Here is a 19,177-nt window from a genome sequence, read left to right on the forward strand (position 1 = left end):
AATATCTATAATAAAATTTCAAAATATACCTTTCTGTAATGTTTTCAGCCTTCTTGTGTACTTTATCTGCTTCAAAGTTACCTTCATCACATAATCGTTGAGCAAATAAAACAACAGCATTGATTTTTTCATCGTTAGCTTCCATTGTTGCCAAATAAGTTTCAGTTCTCTTGATTAAATCCTCAGCTTGTTCTAGATTAGTCTGAAAAATTAAATTAGTTTTAAATTTTAATTTCCTGAAAACAAAAAAGGAAATGTACCTCTAATAATATTATCATACACTGAATTTAAAATGACATTTTATAGTTGAATATGATAGCAACAATTATGTCAAAAACTTTATACTAACTGGAGTTTCATCTTTGGACAAGTAGTGTTCTTGTTGATTAAGAATCACTTCAGCTTGCTTAGCATCTCGCATGAACATCTGCAAGTTCAGACTTTGAGAGAGTAACTGCTGTCTGTTTTCCCACATTTGATGAAGCTCAGTCCAACCGTCTTGTAAAGATTTCAGTCTCTGAAATAATAATAAAAAAAATAAATAAATAAATAAATAAATAAATAAATAAACAATCATGACATTTAAATTTAAGAAGCTGAAAGCAAGCTTTCATATGGAAGCTTTGAGTGATTACATACGTTACTAAAAATGTATGAAATGCTGGACCTCTTTAGAATACCAAGGCATTATATAAAATGCCTGCTAATTTAGGCAAAGTCTATAGAATACATCTAGGTATTCTATAGAATGGCAAATGTTATTTCTGCAAAGCATGAAAAAAGGTAATTATGAAGCTATTATTTAAACCCCATGCATTCTTCAAAAATAAAAATGTTGTTTTGGGGAAAACAATGAAAGGTTGGTATTAAAAAAAAAATATTCAAAATATATAAAAGAAATTAAATCTGTATAAAATCAAATTTATGCCTTTCTTATTATAGAAAATGTATGAAATGTAAGTAATCAGCTAATTGTGTCAATGTATGGATTATATACAAATGCATGATATGAATCTAAACGAATCGGAGATGTATTACATATTTGCTGGTTTGTCATTTGGCATTCTATAGAAAGTCTAGGAAATGTATGAAATGCTAATCGTTTCATACACTGATGGTCAGTTTTTTGTATTCTATAAAATGCATATGTATTCCACAGAATACTGGCTTTCATATAGAGCCGGTAATACATACTTAAAAAATAAATACCGCAAAATTTTGTTAATTGCTATTCTGATTAACACTGATTTGAATGTATACATTTTTTCTTCCAAACCTTAAAACAAATTGTTAAATTTACAATGATTCTTTATGATATCATTATAATCAAATAAAAAGAGGAACTCAATTTATAATAACTCACTGCTGTCAGTATTATTATCTGTTATCCAATACTTTGGTTATTAAAAAGAACTAAATGGTTTGAAACATTAAATGATTTTCTTTTAAAGAACAGAATATTTTACATCTATGAAACAGGACTAATGTTTGAATAGTCATCACTACTGTATTTCCAATTAACATGAATTCAGAGAAAAAAGCAAAAGGTGAGCGTATTTGTCATACATTTCACTAAGCCTCGTGAACCCTTTATTGCTAAAAGATAACTTCTCCTTTCCAAAACTTGAAGGATACATATATAAATTTATTTAAATTTAGATTACTTTAAAATTTGTTTTATAAATCAGGCAAAAATCATAGAAAATATTGATATATTCAAAACTTGAACAAAAGCTGTATTTCATGTTCATAAACTATCATTAAATAAATAAGATGTTATGTTAACTGCTTCTTCACCTTGAATCTGTAAAATATTTCCCTGCTTGAGGACCTCTGCACTAAAGTCATTACCAAATCCATGATTTCAAAAGAACCACAAATTTCCATTAACCCCCCCCCCACACAAAAATTCTTATTACATACATCAGCAGCTAATTTAGTATAAGATGTATATAATTAGATAAACCTTAAGTTTCCTATACATGCATTTCTGACTCCTTATTTACTACGCGTTAAACAAACCACTTTAATACTGTTTTGTTTGGCATGTTTTTTTTGGGGGGGGGGAAGGGGGAATGAATCATGGGCATTAAGCCAGACATTACTGTTAATGAAAAATACTGCACAAAATTTAAAATACAACAGTAACTATAAATAATGCAAAAGCTTCAGAATTACTTGAAAACCATATAGCAGAATAACTTACTTCTCTCAAGAACATATACTGGGCATCAGTCTGATCCTGGGTAACCTTTTCACCATATTCCATCATGCTGTTGTAATCTTCAGTATAATTATCAATTTCATCTCTAATCTGTTGATGTTGACTGAGTAATTTTTCAGCCTCAGACAAACTAGATGGTATATCTTCAGAGGCCACATCAGTCTGTGTTTTTGTGAGCCAAGCTTGAAAGTGATCCAAATCTCGCAAGAAACGATGGAGATCGCCTGCTTCTTCAAGTTTGGCATCTCTGTCTTTAAGCTAGAAATGATAAATGTAATTAATTAATTTCAATCCACATATAAGGAATATGCCAAATCTTAATATAAACATATTAAATTCTGTTTCCTATCATATGCACATTTAAATAATGAAGATAAATTATAATAATTATACAAAATCATAATCACAAAATCTATATTTAATTCAACTTAAACATGACATCAGCATAATTCAGACATATTTGGTCAAATGGTTTAAACCAGCGGTTCTCAACCTTTTAACTAATGTGTACCAACCAAACAAAAATTGAAAAGCTTTAGTACCACCACTACAATTTACAATGATTATTTTTCAATTTCTCACGGGAAATATAAAAATATATATATTGTCATTTGCACAACCTAATAGCTATTTGTATTAAAATATGCACACATAAAAAAATATTAGATTAAAAATTGGTTACCATTTTGGTTATGAAAATTAAAGTTACAGTACGTTGATTCTAAAATTTATTAATGAAATAAGGGCCTGTTATAAAAGATACATTTCTTTATGTCTGGTCTTATTTTACTTAGCTTTAACCGTAAATTAAGCTCCACTTTTTATTTTGTTCTGTATTTTTCAAATATAACATGGAAGAAAATCCTTATTCACACAAATAGGTTGAGCGAAAAGGCAATACAAATTTAATAGCTTTATTTGAAGTGCCTTTAAATTATCTTTTTTGGTTCGACCAAGAGTTAACAGGTATGTTATTTTTTTAAATCTTCCCTTAGAGATCGATCACAGGAAATTTCTATCAATTGTTCTTTTTCTTCACAAGATTTTTAGATTTAATAGTTTAAAATACTTTGTTTCTTTATGTACCACCTACTTTTCTCTTGCGTACCACCGGCTGAGAATCATTGGTTTACACAAAGAGATTATCTGCCTTAGCAAGGATGCCTTCTAACTGACTGACATTAGTGTTCAACATAGATCACAAACACTTTTGACAGACAGCCAGTTTGGCAGAAACTAAAATCATCTAGACCATTAAGGAAGGACAATTTTTTTGTAAGTATTACGAATAATAATAATATGTTACCAGAATTGATGCTCACGAAAAAGTGATTTTACAGAAAAGCTTTGAATGGCGAGTTTTTAAGGGAAATCATTCATTTAGATAAGAGTTGAACTTTTGCTCTTTTTGCATATTGGAATAGTTACTTTGAAGTCACAATTTTCCTGCAGTTTTAGCTGAGTGCAAAGCCTACATTCAGTGTTGTTGATAAAATTACAACATTTAGGCAAATCTTCCTGTCAGCTTATTTCAACATACAAAAACTGTCAATAAACAATGTGATTTAGTACTATTATAGTTAGGCATGACTTCATAATACATTCATAACCCTTTTGCCTTGGTTTTACATAGCCTGGATAAGCCGGCTTATCTGTTGCTTATCAAACTACCGTAATTTCCGGAAGAAAGGCCGCATCAGCGTAAACGCCGCACTCGAGAAAAATGGCGGGAAAAAAATTAAAATTACACAGAAACGTCGCAATAGATTAAATTGTGCGTGACATCGTCGTGGGCCGTATAGATGCAAAAACTCAACATAAGTCCTGATATATGACATACCAGTTAAGAAAAATGCATGAAATGAAGCCATAACTCAAAAATAAATTAAAAGTAAGAAATGTATAGCTTCTGTGCCGTTTAGAGACATTTTCAAAAATTTTCCGCTCCCTAATTAAAAACTATCCAACAAGTACTTGTACCCAAATTGATGGGATCTTTATTTGGCAGAATGCCAAGAAAAATCCATTCATGCTGAAGGGGAAATACGTCAGAGTTCGTTATTTCGAGGCAGGTGGAGTCGTGTCCGCCTTTGAAAAAAATTGCAGAAAAGGCAAGGGTGGGGAGAGGATGGGTCCTGGAAGATTCATCGAATGGCAGAGGAGAGAAACTATTCAAACTGATGAGAATGTTGATTTGAAAGGGGGAAGGATGTTATTGTTCTGAGATCTCCTTTAGGGTGAATAAGGCATGTAGGTCTGTTCAAGGGAAAGAATGTAAACAAAATTACGTTCGCAAAAAGCAACTGAGTGGTCTTTTGTGTGGGAACAGCACCGGTCTATGCACAATGACAAGGCCTCCAAACAATGTACAATGACCATCATAGGAAATATTTTATTTTTAGTGCACCTAAACGCCGCACCCGCTGAAAATTAAATTTTAAACACGTAAACGCCGCGGCGTTTCTTCCGGAAATTACGGTAAATAAAGAATGATCTACTCCTTCCATACTCCCATCAGAATGAATAAGACTCAATTCACTTAATTTTTTATACACTATGCACAAAAATTACATCCACTGAGTAACTAACTGACTAAAAGATGATCTGCTCCTTCAAACTTCCATCAGACTGTTTGAAGCAAGTTTTATATTTCTACCAATTTTCACAGCTGATAGGGAAATATGATAAAAATTATAATTTATTAGTTAACAGCTTCAAAAATCTTTGAGATTATTGGAAGTACAACTCCTAGATGCACATACTTAGCTGATTAAATTATACAAATCTTGTAAAAGAGTAAGCATTGAAAGGTTTAGTTTTCGATACTAAAAATGTTAACATATAAAATTTTTTAAAAATAAATAAATAAATTTTAAAAATCAGAATTAAATAGTAAAATAACAATTTCCTAAAATTTAAATCTAATATCTCTGTTTAAAAACTAATATGATACTATATCTACCACATCATTCATATGAATTTCAAATTAAATTTATTGACTTAAAATACATCAAATATTAATGTCCTGAAATTTTCAACTAATACAGCTTCATAAAGAGATCATAAAACAAATTTGATTATCTCCATAAACTGAAATTTACTCAATCATATAATAATTAAAAACGAAAAATTATCACTCACTAGCTGGGTTAGTTGTTCCCATACAGCCTTGATCTGAGTTATTCTTTCACGTATAGCTTCAGCTTCCTGGAAAAAAAAGAAAATGTCAGTTTTTAAAGAGAGGGGGCAAAAGATGAAAATATTTAAATTAAAATCTGCTTCCTAACTATCAGGAAATGTGAATACACACACACTCAGAAACAATAATGATTAAACAAAATGGGGAAACAGGGAAAAGATAAATTTAACATAATGCTTTTCATTTTATATTCCAAATGAAAAATCACATTCAAAAATTGATGGAGGAAAATATAAGAATACTAGTCTTCAAAACAATATGGAAAATTTTAAACATGTGACAAAAATTACAATAAGGAGTTATATATAATATTTATTATATATGTTAAGGAGTTATATATATGTTCTTAAATGGGGATAGCAAGTTGAATAAAGATTGCAGATTAAAAAATTAGTAATTATATGAAAGAACATTAAGTTATGCATCTTATATCAGAAAAGACAAAGAGGTGTGCAGTGGATTAACTCAGCTGATGTTTATGTTTATAGAGTGTTAAGTACTGCCATACTCTTTAATATTTGTTATGCTATTTATCTTTGGGATGCCAACTGAAAAGATATTTAAATTTACTTCAGATATCTTCACCTGTAAAAACTGTCACTGCTTGTAGTTGTAAAAAAAAAAAAAAAAAAACCTCAATTTATTTAATTTATTTTTTTGCTTTCCTGACATGTTTATTCACAGAGTTTATATGAACTGTTAATACACAAAAACACTCACTCAGTATTTGAAAATGCAACAATACATTAAAATGTTTAATTATTCTTTGTTTTAAAGCTGAGAATGGCAATGATTTGTAAAGCAATTTAAAATGGAAACCTTGAGAGTCTTATTTTGGGAAACAGGTAAAATATTATTCTTACATATTTAAAATTGCGAGTTTTCTAACTATGCAATCAAAGGATGTTTTAAGTCTTATTATTGACATAATTTTATGATCTGCATTTTGCAAAATATTTTAATGTTAGTTTTAAAATATTATAAAATGAATAAACTTATATGAGACATAAGTTGTCTACTTTAGTTATTATTATTTGCAGCATTAGCATTGACAGCAGAATTTTCAGAGTTTTATGTGTTTGCTTATTTGACTCGTTAATGAATCGGAAATTCTATACTAATCTTTCGGGAATTCTATACTAGTCTTTGTGAGAGAAAAAAAAATTCTTTATGAACTGCTATTTAATTAAAATACAATGCATTTTTTTTATAAAAATGCTGCCATTCTTTAAACATCACAATAAAAATATCTGAAACAAATAACATTATGACACAAGAAACGTTAAAAAGTGGCAGATATTTTATTTAGCAGTGACAGCAGCATTTTTGGAGTTTTATGCGTTTCCTCATTTGATTTGTTGGTGAAGCGAGAATTCTATATAATAGTTTTTTTATCGCTTTCCAATTTCCTTAAGCATTGATTTAAGTTTTTTGTAAAACAGTGGACACCTATACTTCTAAACTAAACCTCATAAAATACTTCAAATATATATTTTAAACCCTCTCCTAAGTAAGATCATGAAAATAAATTTGATTTGTTCCATTTTTAGAACCAGAATTTTTTTCTATTTTATGGTAAACAAGTAAGATATGATACAAGAAAAGTTAAAATGTGGCAGATATTATGTTAATATATCTGGCCACATGAAACTGAATATAAAGCTATTCTATAATTTTAAAACTTTTCAAAGTCAGGAATACTATTCTTCAATATCAGAAATGCTTTATCTATAACAATACTATGCTTCTAAAAATTAATTATAAAAAACTGGTACATCAGGTTTATACCAGCAAAGAAATTGCCCCTCTTCCTAATTTTACATTACTACAAGTTTAAGATAACCATAAGTTATAAATATTAAAGGAAAGTACCCCAGGATGTTCATTTTGTATCTTATCTGCTTCTTTTTCTAGAGAATCGAGCTATAATAAAAAAAGAAGAAAATTAGAAGTCACATAGTCTTATATATATTTTAACTTGCTTACAAATAAATGCAGAGAATATAAAAAAATAAAGTAATTTAAAAAAAAATATAAATTGATGATTAACCAATTATAACGCTTTGCTAATGGAAAAAATAGCTACTGTTATGATAAATTTTATTGATAAGAAGTAGCTTACTAATCTTATGTATAAAATCTTCAGGAATAATTATTTTTTTATCATTTAAACAAAATATGTTTAAGTTGATAGTGAAAACAGTTCACTTTAACCATATGAATTCCATTGTTAACAAAAATATTTATTTACCTCTGAATTTTAGAACTTCAGTTCCAAACTTATGGATAGTATATATTATACTGAAAATTGTATTCATACTACTAATTTTAAATAGAAAATAAATAGCTCTAATTATTTCAGATAAGTTATGTTAGTTGGATAAACTATTGGCCCAGTATATTATCAGTTCATGCAAAGAGATCATTACCAAGTTCACATATCGGAGAAATTTATGCACTATTACGAATGATTGATTCCTCAGGTTTCGAAAAAATACAATTTCCAAGTAATGGCTTGCACATGTTCTTGATTGTAACATAAAGGGGAAAAAATATCTAAAATTCCATGCATACAAATTTTCTTGACATACTGAGTTGCATTCTCAAAATGTCTAGTTTACAGAAGAAAGCATTTTATGTCTATCCACTGCTAACATGCAATGTCCTTTTCAAAGGCATCAGGATACAGATCCATCAAGCTATTGTAGCTCACAAAAATCAATAAATAGCCATTAACAACAAATTTGGTATTTCACAGCTAACCATTTGGAAGATTCTGCAATGGTGCTTACAAATGAAACTGTACCACTTGCAAATGCTGCAACATTAACAGCCAGATGATATTAAATGATATGAATTTTATAACTGCATGCTAAAAAAAAGTACTGCATGATGATGAAGTCTGATGCCTGAGTCATGAAATGTTTAAGTTGTGCAAAATGGTATACCGTCACAATGCCCAAATACGAAAAGCATGGAACTTAATGATGTCATTGAATACAAAGTGATTTCCCTAAAATCAAATATACTTTGTGCCATTTTGCTGTAAAGCAAGTGGGTTTTTTCTCAATCATTGAGAACACTGTGACAGACACATTGTACCTTGATGTTGCAAGATTGCTACCTACATGAAATGATACGGTAAAAAGATTAGCATTGTTCAGTCAGTCATCAGTATCTCTTAACCTTATACCCAGTGATTTATTATTATTATTATTATTATTATTATTTTACAATAAGCTAAAGACAATTTTTGTGTGTCTTCACTGCCAGCAACATATGAGAAGTTCTGGGATTGCATTGTGACAGCTCTGAGACCATCAGTAATGAAATTTTAAAGCATGTATGGGCAGAAATGGAATACCATTTGGGCATGTATAATAACAAACGAAACATACATCAGAAATATTTATTATGACTAAAATATAAAAGATTTTTACTTCATTTCATATTTTTTGGGGGGAGGACAATATTTTAAAAAAATTATTATTTGGAAGCCTGTTCTCCAAGTCTTCACTTCCATATCCCTCAACTTCTTTCTTACTGTTAATAGATTATTTCAATTGACATCTGATATTTACTTGCTTCTATCACCTAAAGCAGAGAAGTTTCAGTTTTATTTGTGCTGATATCTACTTTTTTATTTATTCATCCATTTATTTTATTTCAGACTCTATTTTTATTAACTCTTTGCACAAGAGGCCTTTTCTGGTCGGGCTGAACCAGCAACTCGAAACGATTTTGGCCATATTAAGGAAGTATTTTACAGGTACTTAAGACAATTTTATACTCAAACAAACGTATTCAAATAATAAAATTTTACCACTTGAGTTGATCTGATCTTGATCTATATTTTTAGGGCTTGAAAAGTCTTCAACTGGTAGACTCACTGCCAAGACTATTTCAAACGAATGCTGTGGTGAGACTAACTGAACATCATAAATAAACAGGAAATGCCTCAGCACCAGTACATTGCACATCAAGTGGATGTATCAAACCTCCTAGGTGCGGTAGCGACACTGCTTGAGTGCAAAGGGTTAAGCATGTTCCGGTTTTGCATAACATTGCAGTTCAACAGTTACACAACTTCCCATACATCTTTCTTGGCTTGGTGTTCTGCCTTAATATCTTGTGAAATATAAATTATACTGTATTGCAATCATTAATGGCCATCTTCCCAAAACCAATGCTCAAAGGCCAATAGTGTCAAAAGTATTCATGTACATTATGCCTAAAAAATGTTTTACTTTCCTGTATGTATCTGCTACCTCTGCACCATCTTTCAAAATTTATATTTCTAATTCTTATAAAATAGTAAACTATTGTTGCAACACAATGTCATTTTACATAAAGTCGAAAAAATGCTAAAAACGACAGCATGTTCTTCAGTGCTTAAATGCACACATGCAAAAGATTAAAATTTACACTGCAAATAGTATTAATAATTAAGATATAAGATTAATATAATAAGATTTAAAAGATTTAGTCCCAGTTACATGCATCTGAATCTGATACCATTTTATAATAAATGCAAGTACAAAAACACTCACATAACACAATTGTTGACCAATTTGTTGCTAAACAACTCAAGCCATTTGATATGGCAGTGAAAATCTACTTTATGACTATTATCTACTTTTCTACTTTATGAGAAAGAACTGACATGCCATTCTAGATAAATTGTTTAAGGAAAGACATATAAAAGCAGTTTGCTTTGGGCACTTTCTGAGAAAGATTAACAGATACCGACTCAAAATTATAATGCACACAAAGAAACTTATATCAGCATACAGAACCTTATTCTTCTAGATATAGAACCGAGCATAAATTTATCGGTATTCAGCATTTTTCCATCATGAAGCCATCAGTAATTTCAGAAATGGATAATATTAATTATATTACAAAAATAATTATGTTCCTCATTTAAACATATAGAATTTGTATTGGCTCAATTTTACCTTAGCTTGAATAGCTGCCAAATCTCGCTCCATACCACTTAAACGTCTCTGTAGTGTCATGATGCCAGTCAAATCATTGCCAAGTTCTTCAGTAGCTTGCAGAAGCCTAGTCTTTTCTTCAATCCATGTCTATTTTAAATAAAATATATAAAATAAGTTCTCTGAATTGAACTTAGTAAGGTATATTTTCATAAATCACTGCATTAAAAATTTACTGAAATCTGAATTTACATTTGGATAAAAAAAATAAAACACGATCTCAAAAATTATGAAGCCATAGCCCGCCATAACTTAAAACATGAAAAATTAGGTGATTTTTGCTCTACGCAGCAGTGTTATTTCAAAAAAACTCCATTACGACTATTTTGATGATTTAGTCAATTTATATAGCATAATTTAGGTCATTAAACTAATTACATGATTTTATAATAAAATATATTAATTTATTATAAATTTAGATTAATTACTCCCCCCCCATTGAATCTGGTTTTATATTGATGATAAATTCAATAGCAAAAAAAGCTTTTAATTACAAAACACTTAATGCAATGAAAATAAAATTAATAATAAATTCAAAATGACAAAGATAAACTTAATAATGTACCATTTATAAATGTAAAGCAGATTCAAACTCAAATATCTACATGTTAAACATTAGGTGTCTTCAAAAAATGCTCTAAAAATGTATATCTATAATGGATTAAAATATTTTAGATTGAATGAAAATCAATCTGAAAATTACGCTAAAAATTAACTTGGGGGAAAAATGAATTTGAGTCATTTATGGATATCAATGTTACTGTATATAATACCTTGTTTTAAGAATTTATTAAAATTCTTTTCGCAGACCTTTTTTTTCCCCCGTTTCTTTCAAAAGTTAATGAACAAAAGTTCTACAAGAACTGAATTTGAAAGAGATGATCTAATGTCAGATAAATTAAAAACCACATATTTACTAAGAGACCAGAAGATGTGCTGAAATTTAGAAATCTCATGGTTTTTATAGAGGACTGGCAGTTCTGTAAAGCACTTAGTAAAATAATTTTGAATAAAAAATACAGAATAAATTTACAATAGTAAGCTATATAATATAGCCAAAAATTATTGGACACATTGGATTTTAGATATTTTTTTAGATTTCTAGAGAAATGTTCAATGACTTATTCCGTAACAGCAGACATATAAATAACACATTTGAACTCACAATTTCCAGTGAAAATTTTATCATGAGTACATTTAGAATATTTAAAAAAAAAAAAAAAAATCTAACTTTTGAAATAAAAACAATATTTAACCTGCATTTACAGAATATAATATGCACAAAAATAATTTTTCTTTTGTAATTTTGTAGCCAAGTAGGAGGGAAACTGAGCCACAAGTATAAGGGTTTGTAGCCAAGTATAAAAACGGTGAATTGTGTTACAGTTTACTTTCTCGAACTAAAGGGATGATAAGAGATTTTCCACAAGTTAATGTATTCACTGGAAGTATATCTAGTACAAGACTATCAAATAAGATTTACTTAAGCCAACTTCCATCACTATAAAAAATTAGGTTTCTACTCAAACAGAAGAATGAACTTTTCCAAGTGTATTTTAAGAAAATTCCAGTCTATCCGCGTAATGCATGTTGGCTGTGCTCAGAGGTAAATTAATTATGATATTACTTGAAAACACAAAAATTTGTCAATTACATATGACTTATATATATATATATAATTCCCAAAGCATTACTATTTTAACTATAATAGGAATTGTTTTCGCCACTGAAGATTGGGATTAGAAGCTGCCCAATCTGGATGAAAAAATTTCCTTTTTTTTTTCAGATATTTTGCAGCGAAACTAAAGAAAGAAATATATTTAATGACATTTTTAAATAAATTCATCAGCAGCATACATAAGCAAAAAATATGTACATTAAATTTCGTGATGTCATCATACTGCTAGAATTAATTTCAGGATTATGCCAGAGAAAATTTCCTAAAATTTGAAAGTATTATTTATTAGTAATAAACAAATTTAGAGGGAAGAAGCAACATTAAATGATATGAATAACATAAAAATAATTACTTAAAGATTGAATTAGAATAATCAACGATATTTTAGCAATTATAGTTATATTTAATGGTTAGCCCAGATGACTGAATACTATATTCATTTTATTGCAAAATGACAAATAAAGCATTTAGTAAAAAGAAAAAAAAAAAAAAAAAAAAAAAAAAAAAGAGGTTTAAGAGATTTTGTGGTAAAATCTTAGTATACGGTTAAGGCCTTGGCACGATTTTGAAAATTGTCGCCAACACCAAAATGACCCGTTTACTGCTAATCATAACGTCGTCAAATCCCATGTGTACCATACATTAAAAAAAAAAAAAAAAAAGGTTTAAAAGATTTTGCGATAAAATCCTAGTATATGCTAAGGTCCGTCACCAAATCCCGTGTGTATCGTACATGGAGGTTATTCTAACCAAAGAGCGTAAAGAAGGAAAGGTTCCATAGACGTAATGCTATTATGCCGCTAGAAAGCGGAGGAAAAATTCATTAAGGAATTTGGTGACGGAACCTGGCGGCCAGAATTTACCTCTTAACGACGAGTACAGGAAATTGAGGAACACGTGTTAAGAAGAAATATTCTTTGACAAAACGTTTCTTCTTTGATATTTTACAATAATTTAAACACGGATTTTTATAGTTTTTCCCCTCAAAATAGCTAATTCAATTTACTTGCATGAAAAAATATTTTCTTTTGTTTTGAAGTTTAAAGAAATTTTAAATGATATTCATTTTATGAACTCTTGATAACGTGACTTCTAACTTCGACACCAGATTCAAGCTTTCGCGACAGATATTTCGCGCATGCGCAGCTCCGATATTCGAACGAAGCCACTCCTGTTGCAGAGAAGTTTTCCTTCTTAACAATATATATTCTTTGATTCTAACTTCCATGGTACGGTATACTAGGATTACACCAATCTTGTTTTATACGAGAATAAGCATTTTGTTTAGTTCAACATGCACTGTACATGTGCATGCGATTCTCGAGGTTACTGGAAACTTGCTTTGCCTTTCTAAAAGACAATCTAATTGGAGCTGTGAAAATTGGCTCTATGCCAGCTGCCTGAAACGACGCTCACGAGATACACGATTCGCCAATAAAGTGATCGCTTCCAACGTTGGAGCAAAACTCGCTTTTTCGGGGGAGGGGAATCACGGTATGAAATTCCCTGAAGTTTCCAAATTTTGACTAAAATATTTAAAGTCCCTGACTTTTTCCGGTTTTCCAAGTAGCGTGGCAACTTCTACAAGACATAACACATAAATCACTAAATATGATAAGATTTGCAATTGTTTCACATAAAAAATTTATATTATTGGTATATACAATTCTAATTTTCAAGGACCACAAAAAGATAACATATACAATTAAAATGTATTTTGTTACGTGAAAAGTGAAAAAGATACAGTACATATACTAGAAAATTTCCAAAATTCACTTACGATAGTTTCTTTACATTCAATGTGGAATGTCTGAACTCCATGAGCTGAATTAATTTCTTCTTTCTTTTGTTCAGCAGTTTCCCGAAGAGATGACCATCTATGAGAAGAAAACAAACTTAGAATGATCTCGCACAAATACAGATTCTTTGATCTATAAATATTTTATGATTCAAAATACAAAGAATATAATATATAATTCAAAAAGAAAAATAATTACATAAAATTAATCCTCTAGATCAGTCTGCTCAACTATATAAGAAAAATAAACTAATAATGAAAGCAAACTTGGGCAATCTAAAATTTGCTGATAAGCTTTTCCAGTTAATTCTATTACCTTATCTGAACAAATGAAAGAACAGTACGTAACAGCTTATAAAGGTGATAATGCAATTAAAGTCATAGTAAACTGCTACTAATAATAATACAGCACAGCCATAGACTGCACAGTAAGTGCCAATGCTGACCTCAGTTCACAACTGAAAGCAACGGAAACAAACATCAAAACTGCTTTTCAATGACTGAAAGTTCATCTCATCTAGATTTTCTACTGCAACATATGGAAGGCAGTTGTGCTGATTATTCAAACATAAAAGTTCTAGCAAAATGAAATACAGAGGGCAAAAACATGCGAGGAATTTAAAAATTTAAAAGGAATATCCCACTGAAAAATCCCAAATCTAGTTACTCATGTATGAAAACCTAGCACCTTTCTATTAAGGGGTATCATACATATTAAATACAGTAAAACAATTTACATTAGCCTTATAATCTTAATGCTGAAAAACTTAGTGACATGCACATTACCTTTGATTCAATTGGTTCTGTCGATTCAAGATTTCTTCAGAGTTTGGATGCTCCACATGCAACAGTTGGCGAGCTAATTGATTAACAACAGCCATTCTATTCGCATTTGCATTCATTTCTTGTTCAAACCCTTCAAATCTGTGTCGCATAACTTCAATATCTTCCATGTCACGGCTCATAACCATGCTCTTGATCATTTTTTCCTGAAGGAGCAGAAGTTTCAATAATATATGTAATTTAGATTGAAATATTTTTTTTTTTTATAAATATAGGAAAATTGTGACACTAGTCCCAATAACTGAAAAATTTTTAATACAGATAATAGTTTTATAGATCTGGTTGATGCATTTAATTAAATAACAATTCAAACACTTAATGTTTGAAAATTGTATCTTCAAATATGTAGAACGAAACACAGAACAGAATATTACATTAATACAGTGTTATCTACCAATTCACAGTTATTTCTACAGACAGGAAAGTTGGTAGAGAAACAATGCAGCTTATCTTTAAAAATATATTACCTTAACTTCAAACCATATTTAACAATTATTTTTCAATAATGACCTTAAATCACTGTAACCTATTAACAGCATCTCAAAATAATAAAAAATTGATAATTCTCCAAACAAACACTTAAAAAAGAAAGAGGGAAACAAAGAATTTAGGACTCATAAATAAAATGAACATTAGTTTTTAGGAAAGATAAGCTATAAGTAAATACATGGTTAAAAACAGATTCTTTATCATTATAAAATAGACATAATGGGCTACAGATACTTTAGAGGATTCTGAATCTCTCCATAAAAAATGTCACAAAATGAATAAAATACTACTTTTTTATAAGTATTATAATACACTATTTTTAAGAGAAAAGCTTTGAAGTTTTATTTATTTCACTGATGTTCAAAGTAAGCTCTCTCTATGATGTAATAGATATTCAATCTACAATTAGCTCATCCTATAAAAAATCAATAATTTCCCCTTACAAATGCATTCTTATGTTTCAAAGATATGAAACTCCTTTTAAATTAATGCATTTAGGGCAGATACTTGTAGAACATTTTTAGCATGCTTCAAAAGCATTTCAGGATGATTGATGACTTTGCTTTTATATATTACAGAATTTTTTTTTTTTTTTTTTTTTATTTTTTTCCTATGGGTGATACTTTTTGAAAGCTGGGAAAAAACTTCACCAGTTCCTTAAATAAAATATAAAGAAATATTTTCTCTAATATATGCAGTTATTTATATATTAATCTATTTCTTATATTTAATGAAAGAAAGAGAAACCTGTCATTTTAAATATTAATAAATGTGGCTTTGTGAAGTTTTGCCTGACACTTTTAACGAATTCAGGTTATAAGTATAGGTTACAAGCATTAATTTTGCTACTAATCAAAAGAAATGCCAACCTTTGTAGTATGAATTTCAAGTTTTTCAGTTGATTTATTGAGGAATTACAGCCAAAATTGTTGTTTAAGTGTTGCACACTAGTGTATTTAAAAAAAAAAAAAAAAAAAAAAAAAACACTTAGGCAATATTAAAGAGCTAAATTATTACTTTTTCTTCAATCCATTGTTCTACACCATCAGCTTCATTAAAGAGTTTATACAGAGAAAGCGCATCCAACAGCCTCTGCTTACGTAATTTTGCCAATTCTACAAGGTCTTTGTAACGACGATCTATGCTCTGCAAACGTTCCAGTACTTCTGGTGCCTCTCGGTCCTATAAATATAATTAATACAATAATAAATACATTTAATAAAAGGGATTAAATGATACTTAAATATATCAGGCACACAAATTTTTAAATATATATAGTATTTGTACTTTAAGAACTAAATATTTAAGTCGTATTTCACATAAAAAAAAAAAAAAAAAGCCTTAAAAACAGCCAATTAACATACCTTCTCACCCAGACCTGCAGCTTGGGCATGAAGAGCATCAATAGTATTGGCATAATTCTTCAGCTCATCAGTGACATCCTTAAACAAACATAGTTTATAGTAAATAAAAAGATTCTATATTAACATGAAGCATCACATAATACTAATTCATGTAAACATGGAAGTCCTACTTAATATGATTTCAATCTGTATTAATTAATGAAACTGAATGGAATGATACACTATTTCTCAGTTCACTCAACTGATTAAACAATTACCCCAAATTTTTTTCATTAAGTAAAAATTTTTTGCTGTTAATTTGGATTCATAAATTTGTTTAATGCCTGTTGCAATATTGTTAAAACAGGTAAAGAAGATAGCCATTGCATTTAAGAAAGATTGTGTAGATGCAGATTACAATATATAGTTGGGACTTTGTAACAAAAGGTTTATAACTACTCAATTTTAATTACAGTTTAGTTTTATGGATTAATGTAGTTTATCAGTAAAATATTTACTAAACACAAGAGATTTCAATCAAGGGTGAAATTTTATTTGTTATGATGGAGAATGAATTCTATAAGCTTTCAGTTATTTCTTAAATGGAATCATTAAAATGATATTTTTACATATGAAAATAAATATAAATACTAATACAAAAAGAAAAATGGTTTCATTAATTACTAATCTAGTAAATTTTTAATTTCATTAAATTTATATTTCTTCCAATTTTCTAAAAGCAGGAACGGCCCTTAAAAAGATCATTTTTATAAGTTGTTCAGCCATATACACTATAAATGTTGTGCAGTATGGCAAACAAAAAATAAATAAATCACTTATATTAACAGATATTCACTATGCTTCCACAAGATTAAATGAAAACCTTTTCGGTATGGTACTCCATATGTTTTGTGGATCTTTAGCTTCAAAATCCCTTCAGCACCAATGAATTGTTTGAGTATTAGTACTGCCTCCAGGATTAGCAAAGTTTTTTGGTGGTTTATGGCTAACTGTAACTCAGAAGGCTAAGGCTAACTCCATGATAATTAATCTAAGTATCACTTCCCGCTGGATTACGGGTAGTAATTTTACGGTTTCTCCTCAATGAACAATGGAAGTGTGTTTTGAGTTTTTCAGTTCGACTTGCTATCGTACAGGGTCTTCCCATTCGTTTAGCATGGTTCCTTTGGTTCATGATGTTTTCTGCATCAGAATGATGCAAAGACAACTCCTCCCTTCACTCATTTCCAAACAGCAAGCGGGAGATCGCATATGACATCACTTTCAATCAACATATTATAAAATACAGGGTTTCTTTTTCATTAGCAGAAGAATTCTCATTTAGACTAAGTGATCTACTTTTAAAATGAAGCTAGAAGCTAATTAAAAAATTAACTTTAGTTTTCAATGACTTTCAGCATGCTGAATAAATTTTACTTCATGTTGATTGATACTGACAAAAACCTTGAAATCCACAAATATATTGATAAAACAGCTGTCAATCATCAAAGACTCCAAAATATGTACATACAGTACACACAGCTTAATGTGACTACATTTGTTCACAGCTATTTTGATAACATTAAACAATGAGGAAGAGAATCCATCAAAACAGCAACATAACTTATTACCAATTTAATATAAGCGCAATAAGAAACACAATACTTTCATAGAATTTTTTTTAGGAAAATGCAAAAATTTGTTAATTAAAGGTCTTTGAATACAAAAATTTAATTTGTTTAATACAAATGGGCGGGAATTCAACTATTTGATAATAATATCTGAATGATAACATTCAGCAGTGTTAATTTTACGTTACAAAGTTTCATTAAGTTCCAATTCTCAAATATTAAAATCAGACTTTTAAATTATAAAGCTACTTGGTTTGAATTTTCTAGATCATGTTGAAAAACATAGCAACAAACATTTTGACATAGAATGGCATCTATTTAAGACTACAGAAGACATTAAAAATGGGTAATTTCTTATCTTACTGGGAAAAAATGTTTTAAAATAAAAAGTAATACAAGAGAACAAATGCTTCCTAATTTAATAACAGAAGTTAAAACTTGGGCCTCTTCCATCTGTTAGCAAATATTTTCTACAAATCAAGTACATTTTTCTTAGATTAAGTTAGTTTCTTAATAAGTTATTTTTGCCAGTTTTTTACCTTGGCTAGGAGTTAAAATTACTAGCAAAGAGTTGAATACATATGGTAAATACCAAGAAAAAAAAAAAAAAGATTCAAGTATCTTTTATTCAAAAGCATAAAACTTCTGTCACCTCTTATTTATTCTGAATTATATAAAATTTATAATTTCAATATTAACTGCAAATGAACTCTTTAAAATTTTAATTCCACAAATATACCTTTCTGTAAAGCAAAAGCCTTAATTAACAGATTGTAGTTGGGACATGTAAAATTACGTCAACTGTGCAAAGAGGGCGGATCACGTAAGTAAAACGTTTTTTTATGGACTGGTGGTAGAACGCGAAAAACGTAGCTAATGTAAGTTACTACCTGTATGTTTGTTATGCCGCTTATTTATACACAGTACTATGCAGGTATAACCATTCCTACAATAGATTTGGTATGGAACGGTAAG

At 29.4% G+C, this 19,177-nt stretch overlaps 1 protein-coding gene across 8 annotated transcripts in view; it reads right to left on the minus strand.

The window, feature by feature from the left end:
• Positions 1–19,177, minus strand: part of beta-Spec (spectrin beta chain) — a 128,483-nt gene that overhangs the window by 61,394 nt on the left and 47,912 nt on the right. For all 8 annotated transcript variants that reach the window (XM_035354243.2, XM_035354239.2, XM_035354241.2 and 5 more), the window contains exons 16-25: positions 16,593–16,670; positions 16,246–16,410; positions 14,683–14,885; positions 13,879–13,975; positions 10,382–10,510; positions 7,296–7,346; positions 5,366–5,431; positions 2,207–2,482; positions 350–517; positions 30–202 (exon numbers count right to left, since the gene is read on the minus strand). In XM_035354243.2, coding sequence (XP_035210134.1) covers positions 30–202; positions 350–517; positions 2,207–2,482; positions 5,366–5,431; positions 7,296–7,346; positions 10,382–10,510; positions 13,879–13,975; positions 14,683–14,885; positions 16,246–16,410; positions 16,593–16,670 — 1,406 coding nt within the window. The remainder of the gene's footprint in view (positions 1–29; positions 203–349; positions 518–2,206; positions 2,483–5,365; positions 5,432–7,295; positions 7,347–10,381; positions 10,511–13,878; positions 13,976–14,682; positions 14,886–16,245; positions 16,411–16,592; positions 16,671–19,177) is intronic.

Source organism: Stegodyphus dumicola, chromosome 1, assembly GCF_044657685.1.
Source record: "Stegodyphus dumicola isolate Sdum_Otavi_A_Nest chromosome 1, ASM4465768v1".
Taxonomy (NCBI): domain Eukaryota; kingdom Metazoa; phylum Arthropoda; class Arachnida; order Araneae; family Eresidae; genus Stegodyphus; species Stegodyphus dumicola.